At 36.4% G+C, this 12,778-nt stretch overlaps 1 protein-coding gene across 5 annotated transcripts in view; it reads right to left on the bottom strand.

The window, feature by feature from the left end:
- CCSER1 (coiled-coil serine rich protein 1) overlaps positions 1–12,778 on the bottom strand; it is a 727,634-nt gene that overhangs the window by 358,860 nt on the left and 355,996 nt on the right. For all 5 annotated transcript variants that reach the window (XM_061477323.1, XM_061477292.1, XM_061477306.1 and 2 more), the window contains exon 8: positions 10,352–10,429. In XM_061477323.1, coding sequence (XP_061333307.1) covers positions 10,352–10,429 — 78 coding nt within the window. The remainder of the gene's footprint in view (positions 1–10,351; positions 10,430–12,778) is intronic.

The following is a 12,778-nucleotide window of genomic DNA, read 5'->3' as shown; positions in this document are numbered from 1 at the left end:
GGAAAAAAAGTTATTTATAACTAAATCGTATCCACATCTGTTTATTTAAGGAGTGTTTAAAGATGTATATTATCTAAAAAATGCATTTTTTTTTAAATTATCACAGTTTTCTGTACACTACTTGAAGTAGGAATGGTATTTTCTTATGCATGTTCCCCATGAGAACAATACAACACACCCACAGCCAACATTTTAAAAAGAAATAAAACTGACTCTACCAGTTATCTTCATCCCCAGTGCCTTTCAGGACTCTTATTAATCTCTGATAAATGAAGAAGCCTAAATAAAAAGATTTCTCATTCTACACATGCAGTGAGACACAGCTTTCTCAGACTACTATTAAAAGCTAGATCATTCAGCCACATTTAAGAACCCTTCAGCAAACAAAGACGTTCTTTTACTTGTAGTGCTTTATATATATGTGTGAAAGAGGCAAAATACAAGTTGATGATTCTTGAACAAATGATAAAGCATGGAAAAGGTCACCTTCAACACACAAATATATTTCATAATATATTTCATTACCATCAGCATACTGAACTGTACTGGAAGCAAGGAAAGAGCAAAGAATAAATGTAATGCACATAGTTAGACTTAAAATCAGAGTACATCACACCTTTCAGAAACAAGAAATCTACCCCGATAATACCAAAACCATGTTATACTTCTAATATTTAAATGCAGGGAAAGGTTTTTGCTTGGTTGTTTTTTGTTTGGGGTTTGTTGTTTTTTTTTTCAACACAGAACTAGCTTTAATTTTAAGCAGCCATACAAAGTTTGGTGGGAAGAGAAACAGCATTTGGAGAGTTCCAACCAAACATTATAAAACACCTAATCCAGTTGTATCACACAAACAAAGCTTCCCAGACAAAATGGTTTCCTCAGCAAAATTAAGTAACCCAATATAAACATGTTGCTTATAAGGGAGATCATAACTTACCAGGAGACACAGCATGATCCAGGGACAAACTCAAAGGGAAAAATAAGAAATTAAAAAAAAAAAAAAGGAAAAAAAAATCCCACAAAACCAAAATAGAAATAAAACAAAAATAAAGATCCTGCAAAGCCCTACCCATCATCTCTCAGTGTTTTGCCTGCTCTACTAAAGACACAGCTGGAGGAAATGCAGGACATACATGGGTTTCTGAAGTAGTATAAGGTGTCTGTGTTTCCGTAATTAAAGCTTGCCTTAAATTTCAGGTGATAAAAACTAACAGAACACATTTCCCACTCACCTGGATGGCTATCTAAATTGCTCACCAAAATATCCATCTTTCTAATATCTAGAAGAGCATTATAAAAATAAATTATTTTTAGTGTTGTACTTTTGAGACATCCAACTCAAGAATTCCAAAATGCCAAACCCTGTATTTCCTACAATAAGAGATTATGTTTGAAAACATGTGGCTGGGTCATTAACATTACTTATTTAGACTCTGAGAAAGTCACTTACAAATGTTTTAATACAAGAGTACAAAAAATGTTAAGTTTCTATGCAAGTGTCTTTCAGAGGTTTCCTGGGTGAAAAATGCAGTCACTGGCCAGAAAGAGAGAGAGAGACAGACCACCTGCTATTGAGAGAATATGGGTCTGAGATGTAGAAAACCCATTTTCTAGTCCCCAGTTTCTTTAATTTATACTAGGAAGAAAACATCTATTGTTCTAAGACATACTGGAACTGAATTGTTATTCTTAAATAAATTCTTGCATTGCAAACAGTTCTACATTTTAATTGTATTCAATGAAATTTGCAAAAATGCTCCGATTTTATCCCATTTACAACAGTGCAACCACAGAAAATACTGTTGGGTTGGAATAGTCAACACACATTTACATTTTCACCTCTAAAATAACTGATGGGGTTAAACAGGTCAGTACAGATTTATATTTTCACTTTTGAAGTAATCAATGCCTGTGACATAATCCATGTCATCCATGACCAAAATGCAGTCAATGGGAACTGTGCCATTGATTAATCAGAATTTCACTCCAAATCCCTTGGCATAAATATGCTTACTAAAAGATTTTTCATAATATTTTCCGTATGCCAATGTCCTCCCTCACACTTACTTATGCCTACAGGTCTCTAGCCAAGGAAACTTAGGAGTTAATGTCTGTATTGAGATGATTAGGATGAAGAACTCTAAGTGCTTTTACTTGGGATAACAAGATCCTCCCATGGAGATTCAAGAAAATCTGTTTTCACAGTCTTGGTGATAGTATGTTTTCAGCAAACCTGTAATGCTACAAGTATTATGACTTTTTAGATACAGAGTACTCATCAGGGAAAAAAAACCCTGTAGGTATGTATCAGAATTCATTGTGATTGTGTGTCTGCCTGAAGGAAGAAACCTGAATGAACCTAGTATTTGTCCTTGTAGTACTGATTAATTCTTCAGTTATTCTGGAAACCTCATTAAAGGAAAAACAGTAATGATGATCCTTTTGCATGCATTTGTTGATGGATCATCTGTGTTTCTGGAGACTTTATTAGACAATCATTTTTCTGTATGCAGCTCACTGAGAAAATAAATGAATTTGTAACATTAAAAGCATCAAATTTGAAATACTGAACTAATCCTCACCCTGTGAAAAAAGTTTCAACCAATTAAGGAAAACATACCAAAAGAAACGAGAATGCGTGTTCACAAAATCTGCAAAAGAAAGGCAGCTATGATCAAGGCATAGAGGCAGAAAGAAATCAGACAAAACACATGTAGTTCCCAGTGTCATTCCTGTTCCTTTCAGTAATTGTATCAGTGACATTACCAAATTACCAAGATGCTGTACCTATGCTTCCTGCATAAAATTAAAAATAAATAAATAAAAAAATCCTGTAAAATGTCCTTGTACTAGGACAACTGTACTTCTGAGCTCACACAAGTTTTCTTGATTGCTCCTGCATTTCTTTCTTGAATTATTTTGTTCTCAGGCTAAAATTTGGGCTGGGAATGGAAATCTCAGGAAATACCATTTTGTCTTCAGAATGTGTAAATATCTGTCTGTCTTCTCCATACACGAAACCTGGCAGGTATATGTTACCCACAATCACTCAAGTCCGCTTTTGTCTGGGTGACAAATTCTAAACTATAAGTCAGTCATTCCAAAAAGAATATCCATTGAGAGATTCTTGATCTTCACTCCCTTCTACTGTCTGGTTTTAACACTTCATTACACTGTAGAGGTCTTTACTCTGTTTTAGGAGATTGCTTATTTAATCTGTTTCTTTTTGCTCACCCAATTTCCCCTAGGAGAGCTAAACCAAGTACTTCTATTTAAGGAAGTCTAATAACCTGGAGTAGCTATGCAGTAACATTACCAGAATTATTAATTCATATACAATATTTCTAAAATTGCATAGCAGTATTTTTAGATTATACAGTAGCTCCATTGTCTTCTGTATCTCCTCCTTTTAAAACCCATAGGAAGAGCTTGATATTTCTGGTTCCAAGCTGTACAGGACATCTTTTTCAGTGGACACACACAAGGTACAAGAAGATGTGTTCAGATTTGGCCATAAATATAGTGTATTTTCAATGAGAGTAAGAAATCAGAATCAATGGCAGACATGGAGAGCATACTGGAAGAGAGAGCACCAGTTTCCCAGATCCAGTTACAGGCCAGGATAAACTAAGACCTGAAGAAATTACTAGATCAAAGCTGGAAAAGTATATACACTTTTTAAAAACTTTTCTTACATTAAGCTCTACTTTGATGATGAATTTTTTGTCATTCTATTTCATATCAGTCAAACCTTAGACAAAACTTCACAGCCACATCCACACCCTGCTGGATGAGCTGATGTAAATATTACTCATGAAACAGGTGATGTGGTTCTACTCAGACTTGCTGGCAGAGCCCTGTTCCTTAGGAAAAGCAGGCACAGAGCTACTCAGAAAAAGGAAAAGAGAGTGAACAGATGCATCAATGCTTCTTGCAACAGGACCCAACTTCTCACTCCTACCATCAGAATAAATTCAGTGTTTTTTCTAGATCTCATACTATGATGACAAAGACTGCAAACAAGGCAGATATTTAAGTCTTTTCTCAGAAATCACAAAATTGAAGGCTTTCATCAAAGACAGAAAGCCCCTGTGATGATGTGACTTTGACAGTCTGTGCTAAACCAGTAAGACATAACAAGTCATAGCGAAAGTGAATACTGATACAGGAAATAAAAGTAGAGTAGGAGGAATAAATAAAACCGCTGAAAAAAGATGAGAGACTGGTTTAAAATAAACTGGAGATTGGGGCAGCAGATTAGATGGGGTTGAGTGAATCATACTTCTATATCTCTATTTCCTTTAGTAGAAATACCAAAAATACTTCTATAACAAACAAAGCCCAAAAACCTCAGAGGCTTCAGAGCTTACATACTGCTTAGTGGAAGCAGAAATTCAGGTAGAGAGTGGAATGGGAGGGACAAGAGCTAACAAGGCCTTCAGCCCATGAAAGAGGATCACTGAACCCTAACCTGTACCTGCCCATTGGTCATAACATCTAAGTGATTATTTTTGAGTCTGTTTTGAAACCAAAAAGAAACAATACAATAATCTTATTCAAAGAAGTGCCAGCAACTACTGAAAATATTGGAAATAGTGCATTTAGGTAGAGAGGGTGAATAGGCTGACTGTATGTCAACTAGCGTAAGAGACGTTCTGAAGTATAGGTTCAGTTTGTTGTCATGATTGCTAAATTTGGACAACGCCTAATTCTTCAGCTAGATTATATAAAGTCACACTCTCAAAGACAGATCTCTTTGACTAACCAGTGAACCTTATTGTGACTGTCATATTGTTTATTCTAAACATCTGCAGTAAAAAATATTAATCTGATTATTGATCAGATGGAAAATTTCTCTCTTGTTAAAGTTGCATGCACAAATGTCATGAGCTGCCAGAGCACCATACCATTAGTTACTACAAAGATCTGAGTTTGCAGAGCCTGAACAGCTACAAGGATGAATGGCAGAACTATCAGTATATATAGATCCATAAGTTATTATAGTTAATATAGATCTATACCTTATTATACCTACAGCAGTGGTAACACTGCTAAGGACTGTTATCTTCTGCTACTTGTGCTGGCACTTCCATTTCTTACTGAAGGAACTGGCATCAAGAGTATTAATTACAGAAGTCAGAACACAACTGAAGGAAATTCTCAGCTCCCCCAAACTAAAAATGAAAGAATGTAAGATTTTTTCTTATGTTTAATACCAATTAGTAAAGCATGGTTGAGATTAATAACAGAATTGAAATGCAATTAAATATCGCTATAATAAATAACAATTATGGTTACTACTTACAACTTGGTTGTGGTTAATAACCAGTGAGAGTGGTGCTCATTATAACAGATAATGAATAATTATTTGTCGTGGTTCAAGCCCAGCCAGTAACTCAGAACCATGCAGCCACTCACTCACTCCCTCCTGTTTTTCCTCCCCCAACTCCGAGAGGGATGGGGAGGAGAACGGAAAGTATGTAACTCCCACGGGTTGAGATAAGAACAGTCCAGTAACTAAGGTATAACACAAACCACTGCTGCTACCACTAATGATAAGGGAAATTAACAGGGTAAGAGAATACAACCACTTATCACCCACCAACCGATACCCAGCCCAACCTAAGCAGCGATCAAGCTCTTCTGGGTAAATCCCCCAGGTTATATACTGGGCATGATGTGCTGTGGTAAGGAATAACTCTTTGGTTAGTTTGGGTCAGGGGTCCTGTCTCTGCTTCCTCCTGGCTTCTTGTGCCCCTCCTCACTGGCAGAGCATAAGACCGAGAAAGTCCTGGATCAGAGTAAATATTACTTAGCAACAACTAAAAGCATCAGTGTTATCAGCGTTGTTCACAGACCAAAAGTCAAAAAACACAGCACTGCACCAGCTACTAAGAAGGAAAGAATTACTGCTACAGCTGAACCCAGGATATCAGGTAGTATTAGATATCGTATTTACTAAATGGCTGTCATAGATTCCCTCTTAAAAGTATCCATCACAGTATTTTAGAATAATTTAAAAAATACTAAAATACTATTGCAATAAAGCACAGTGTAATGAGTAGGAGAAAGAAACAGGTTCTAAAAAATGATGAGATACTGCTTAGTAAGTTGACCTTTCAGAAATACCCCCACCTTTACTTATCTTCAAAATAAAAGGCAAGATTATTTTTAATTACAGCTTAGGAGCATGATAAATTTTCATAATGAAGTCACTCACATTTGAGCCAGCTACAGTTTTGCTGTTATACCGTGGAATAACACTTGAGTTAAGGTTGCATGACAAATACTGTTCTGCTCTGCTGTATTTCGGATTCATAATTCTGCATTTTTTCAGCTATGACATAACTTTTTTCCCCAAGATAAGTCTCTAATTCCTCAAGAAATATTACACAGGGACAGAAGGACAAACTGTTCAAATGAAGACATTCCCTATAGAAAAGTTAAAGTGCAAAACCCCCAGCAAAGATAATATTCTTTTGCGAGACGAGTAGTAAACTTTTCCCATTGTACAGGAAAAGATCTTGCTTTTTAAAATAGCTTTAACCATGGAAAACAGCAGAGGATTGAGAACTAGAATTTGATTTAAAGACAACCCTCACTAAAAAGAAATGCCTATGAGTGTATTGTCAAAAATTGGCTTAGAAAAGCTTTTCAAACATGCACTGTCTGCATACGTGCCTGAATAGGAATTTGTTAAGCTTCTGAAGAACAAGGATGGGGAAGATTGCTCTGAATGCACGTGTGTTGCTAACTCCACAGGGAGAAGGCAATGTGAAGCAACATGAAAAATTGGTTGTACTTCTGGCTACTGTGCAAAGTTGCTCTTTCCACAAGCAAAACCAAATTCCATTGCTATTTCACTATTTACGACACTTACAGAGCAAAGTTTGCTGAATGGCATTAATGATACATTTATGTTTTCATTTTCTCAGGTTTACTGGTTTGCTTTTCTGGGTTAAATCACATGAGAGTTGGCTACCGTTATTTCTTACTAAGGTTTTCTATTCCTTTTGCTAGGTATCACTGACACTCCTCTAAATGTACTGTCTTCACACAAATAAAACATAATGATTCCGTTAAAATAATGGTATACCATGGACTCAGGTGGAGTATCTCTTGCTGTACTGGAAAAAACTTTGCTCCAAATATGCCTGACTATGGCCCTATGTCCTGGTTTCAGCTGGAATAGAGTCAATTTCCTTCCCAGTAGCTGGTGTTTTGCCTTTAGTCCAAGAACAATATTAATAACACACCAGTGTTTTAGTTGTTGCTCAGTAGCGCTTACTCTGATCAAGGACTTTTCAGTCTCTCATGCTCTGCCAGTGAAGAGGGGCACAAGAAGCCAGGAGGAAGCAGAGACAGGACCTCTGACCCAAACTAGCCAAAGGGGTATTCCATACCACAGCACGTCATGGCCAGTACTGGGGGGAATCACGCAGAAGGAACCAATTGCTGCTCAGGTCAGGCTGGGTGGTGAGCAATTGTACTATGCATCACTGCTGATTGTTGTTTTGGGTTTTTGTGTTTTTTTTTCCCCCTCCCCCTTTTAGTTTGATATCTCTTTCCTTGTCATTTCCCTATTATTATTAGTAGTATTAACATTAGTAGTAGTGTTAATATTGTATTGTACTTCAGTTATTGGACTGTTCTTATCTAAACTTCTGGTGTTCACATTCTTCCAAATCTCCTCCTCATCCCGCCCAGAGAGTGGAAAGGCACGGGGGGGGGTGAGCACATGGCCGCATTGTGCTGAGTTACTGGCAGGTCTTAAACTATGACACCTCAAATGATTTCCTAGCAATGCTCCATGTCACACCATGCACAATGCATAGTGAAAATGGTAGCTGAGTTTAGTGTTACCAAAGCTGAGATGCAACATGCAAGCACTCTCAAGGGAATCTTGCTACCAACTTTCCTTAGATTAAACTCAAAATCTTAAAGTGTTTTTGAATAAGCTTAGATTCTCTTTTATATTTATAGAGCACATATCCTATGGGATTGAAAATGACAGGCATCTGCTGTGGTAAAGTTGGATGTAATATGAGTATGATGACAGAATTTGCGTTCTCTCTTTATGCAGAAATGCAGACTATCTTGAAGACGAATTAATAAAATCCAAGAAAGGACAGTTCTCCCCCTTGGTATAAACCCAGGTATGATTGAGAACAGGGGCTTGATTTCATTTCACAGTCTAATATAAAAGCTCACTAGCTCTGAGACAGACTACACCAAGGAGACAGAGCATTTATACTGCTCTGCTTCGTTACATCTGTGTTTTCCAAACCACAGAATAGAATTTCTTTTTCAATCTTCATTTCTACAGCAAGAAGGCAGGAAAGGTTATTATCATGTTGCTAAGGGAAATGCATCATCCCATCATCAAAAGCTAGTATTATAGATTGACAGTATTTGGAGAGTTATGGCTTGTAAAACCAGTCATTCACATTACTACTGGAACAATATTGCTGTCTCTTAGAGTGAGTCAGGAAGAAATAACAGTAACAGCTACATTTTATATTACTTTTATTTCTACTTAAGGGCATTGGCTGTGAGATCTATTTGACTTCCTGCTCTAGCTTCCATTTTGCTTGAATTCCAATAGAAAATACTTTCTGTTTTGAAAACTGAATGAAAATGAAAGATTAAATAATGCTTCCTGCCTACTTTTTTTCTTGTATCATTTTCTACTGTAAAATATAAAGGAAGGAGACTTTTAATATGAAGAAATACCTTCATTTCTTTTTATTAGAGCAACTATTCCACGTCAAAGAAGTCATTTACAACCCATTTTGAGCTATAGAAGGAACATTTCCTTTAAAAATAAATAAGGGCAAAACCAAATACACGACAGTGTATTTGCCAGAGTGCTCCTGATGCAAACAGAGCAGTGTTTGCATACCTCAGCTGAGAATTTAAGCATGAGAGTTTATTGTAACTATTTTACTTCCTTGCCTCTTACAATTTCATCTGAGCTGAGCAGCCCATTTCTTTGTATGTGACATATCTTAGTGGTTTCCCAGGTACAGGAAGAAACAATAACTACCAAATCTGACTTACGATGTTGAATAAATTTCAATGTGCATTTAACGTGGTTTCCCAAGTTAAAAAAAAAAGACGTTTGCTTTAGTATCTTGGCACAGCATTGCTCCATTTCAGCCAAATCTGTGAGGTAGGGGTCTTGAAAAATTTAAACCTCCAAAGAGAAAGAAGAATCACTGAATAGCTGACTGTGGATATACCCATCTGTACCTCCACCAGGGAAACCACTGAACAAGCACAGTCCTTAACATTCTAATAGCAGGAATCAGCTGGCTAGCTAGCCGGCTATGAACTGTAGGATGTAACTCTTGCTCAGACATACAAAATATGGGAAAAAGAAACAAACAAAAAAAAAAAAAAACCAAAAAAAAAATTTTTAAGGGGTTGGGCAGGTCTGATAAGCTGGTATTTCCTGCACGAGAGGTTTGTGCAGGACAGACGCAACTTTGCATCACTGACCTTCATTAATTCTACTTCCTCAGCTTTAACTCGGCATCATCACTAAGTGACTGAAATTGCAACCCAAGCTACTCACACAGCACATGGATACTTACTGGGGAAAGGGGAAATTTTAAGAGGGATGTTCCTGTGAGTGTAACTGTCCATATTACGACATGTTTGAGACAACAGTGCTGAAAAACCAATTCCCTCTTCCTTCTCTCAGCAAACAACTGGCAAGATGACTGCTTTACTTGCAGCTGCAGCTCCAAATACCTGAAAAGCTCCAGGAGACCTCTTCCAAGAGTCAGCCTGTGTCTAAGCCTATTCTGTGTACCACGGCTGAATACCATGAAGTCAGGTGAAAAAGTGACATAGAGCTACTTATTCCTCACAGCACAAAATTTACCAAGTTGTATCTATTGTCCCATCATTATTAAAATGAACTACAGTGAAAGGCCTGTGGCTTATGCCAAAACTGTTTCATGATGTAAATTTAATGTCTCCTGCATTTTTGCGGTAACTAATCACTGTTTCATTAAAACATGTACTTGAAATGAAATACAGTGATAAAACTGTTGATGAAAAATGATGTACACACATATACAGGAATGTACGTAGCAAAAAGTATCAAACACAGTCTTATAAATAAGGGTTTAGAGCACTGGTTTGATGGAAAAAATATACCCTCAAAACCAATGACATTTTATTCTAGGTATGTCTTGAAAATTGCATTTATATATATACATAAAAGAATATCTATAATTTAAGAACAGGAAGCAGTAACAATAACACTTTATAGTAAAGCAGATAATACAATAAGCCAAAATTCATATACAGTGTTTACTATGAAATTAATGAACTGTACCTTGAAAAATAATGGCTCCTCAGGAAGAGGGCTAACAGGGAGTGAGGTGGTGCTACTAGCTGGACTCATGTCCGTACTCTGAAAGAAAAGCACACAGTGGTTTGCATTTCCAATCAAGTTCTGCAGACATCGTTTTACATTTTGGGATTAAGAAAAAAAAGCTCAAAACGAACACTGAAAATCCAACAGAATTAGATTGGCAAAACAACTGCAATCTGTACAGCATTTACCTTCAATTAGTAAAAATATTTCACTAATGGCTAAGTATTTTACATTTTCTTTATTTTAAATGAGCTCCCCATTCAAAGACTGAAACATATGCAAAAATAACATACTGTGTCTTACAAAAGAGTAATACAAGAGGTTAACTGATAACACAAAAAATTTGTTCATATGAACAACTATGGTATACAATTTTGGTTTAATTAGTATTTTTATTATTATGGGGATGTCCCAGTAGTAAAATTAGGAGGCATATTTAACAGGAAAGCAATACACTGAAAGAAAGTATTTGTATCAAAGTTTGAAAAAATATCACTTTCACGTGAGTCAATATATCTTATAAATGAACACTAATATATGAAAAGAAACAGTGAACTGCAAAGTTAATATTGAAAATTAGTTAGTATATTTCAATGGACCTATTCGGTCAAAATGCTTGAAAGATTGGTCTCTTTTTTCAGGTAATATTTCAGTAATATATTAGTTAGTATGGTCATTATTTTTACAGATGTGACAGACATCAAAAAAGGTGTGTGGAAAATCTTAATAATTTGGAATTGTAATAATAATAGAAGAACAAAATCTGGATTAAAAAAATTCACAAAAAATTGTTATGAGGAAAACCAGAATATATGATAAATCTTAAGAAATAAGTCCTTAAGTGCTAAAATGAAAAATATCTGCCAACAAAAATAACAACAATAAAACAGAAATAATGTAACAGAGAATATAAAATAAAAATAAAAATTTTACATGGGTTAGAAATCAATTTCCTTTTCACACTATGGCGTTGCAGTGCAGAAGGATTTAATGAATTGAACTTCTGCAATTAACTAATCAGCTGTCTGTTTCATATCACTATAAATCTATTTTGACATCTCCAAGAAGTCCAGATTCTGGAAGTGAAGAACACTGCTCCAACCATGAAGTTCTAACAGGTCATTCAGCAGATTTTTAAGCAGAGATACCATATTTTATTGAATCAACTGGTACAGGATTAAAACAGATGAAATTTTTACAAAATCCCTATGTCAAATCTCAAGTAGAGGACACAGACTTCAAAGTTAACACCTACTGAGAAAACCACAGAGTTTAATCAGATATGTATCAGTTACACCATATCTGAAAGAAACAACAAGTTACTTGCTAAGCGAAAGAGACGTAAGTAAAAGAGGAAGGGGGCATGGTAATTATTTCCAAGGAGAAAGAAAGGTACAGGTAGTTTATAACTCATGGAACACAGAGAAGTAGCTGAGGAATAGGAGAGATTATAACATGTCAGAAAGCCACTATCTTTGTTGAAGCCATTACTCTAGCATTTACAAACATAACAAATTTTAAGACTGATTCCTGCACTGGATCATTAAGGAAACTGGTTGATATTTACCTAAAGGAAGTGAAATATAACTCTTTTAGATTAAACTCAAAGTGCAGACAAAACTGGAGACCTTGTCTGTAAGAATGTTCTGCCTTAAAAGCCAACAGTTCAGCTGAGGACAATTCGTCTTTTAATTTACACAGTACAGAAAAACCCTAAAGGGGGGTGGTGAAATCAAGTAACTGCTTTCCAAACCAAATCAAGCACCCTAATTTGCACTTAGAAGTGTGTAGGAAGGCAGTCCAATCTTTTAAGCATTGAAACACTCTCAGTATGAAAACCTGCGAAGTGGATTGGTACCTGTATGCTACACGAGCTGGAAATTCTTCAGTGATAGCTGGAATCTAAGAAAGGTCAAACAGCCCTGAGGATGCCGAAGATGCTTTTAACAAAATGCCTCAAGGCTCAGCCACATGATGGCCTCAGAAAAACATCCAGTTTTCTTTGATGACTGAACACAAGCCAGCCCAGGTCTGGATGCCACAATGATGTGGCACTGTGCCTGAACTAGAAAGGCTGCTGAGAGGTGGGCTATATTAGCAGGAGCACCATGACTATATAGTTTCTGCAAATGGTTTGAGTCTGGCCAGATAGGAGCACTGGCAGAAGAGCCTGTGTCTGGCTAGAGCTGTCCATGTACATACAGCATCAGTGCTCCCTCCAACAACTTCAGTAATTTTCCTCTCTAAAGAATGCAGAGCAGGTTCTCTGCCAGTGTAAATTAATTAAATCCAGTGGCACTAATACAGTTTATTATAGTGGAGAACTGAGTGAGACAGTACCAAAAGGGCTGTTTCTTGAGCTATTAAAAAAAAAAACCTTTCCAA

The sequence above is a fragment of the Pezoporus flaviventris genome, unplaced genomic scaffold (assembly GCF_033815535.1).
Source record: "Pezoporus flaviventris isolate CSIRO_AGI_PZ_B2104156 unplaced genomic scaffold, CSIRO_AGI_Pfla_v1 ptg000002l, whole genome shotgun sequence".
NCBI classification, from domain to species: domain Eukaryota; kingdom Metazoa; phylum Chordata; class Aves; order Psittaciformes; family Psittacidae; genus Pezoporus; species Pezoporus flaviventris.
This window is presented reverse-complemented; position numbering and strand designations above follow the sequence as displayed.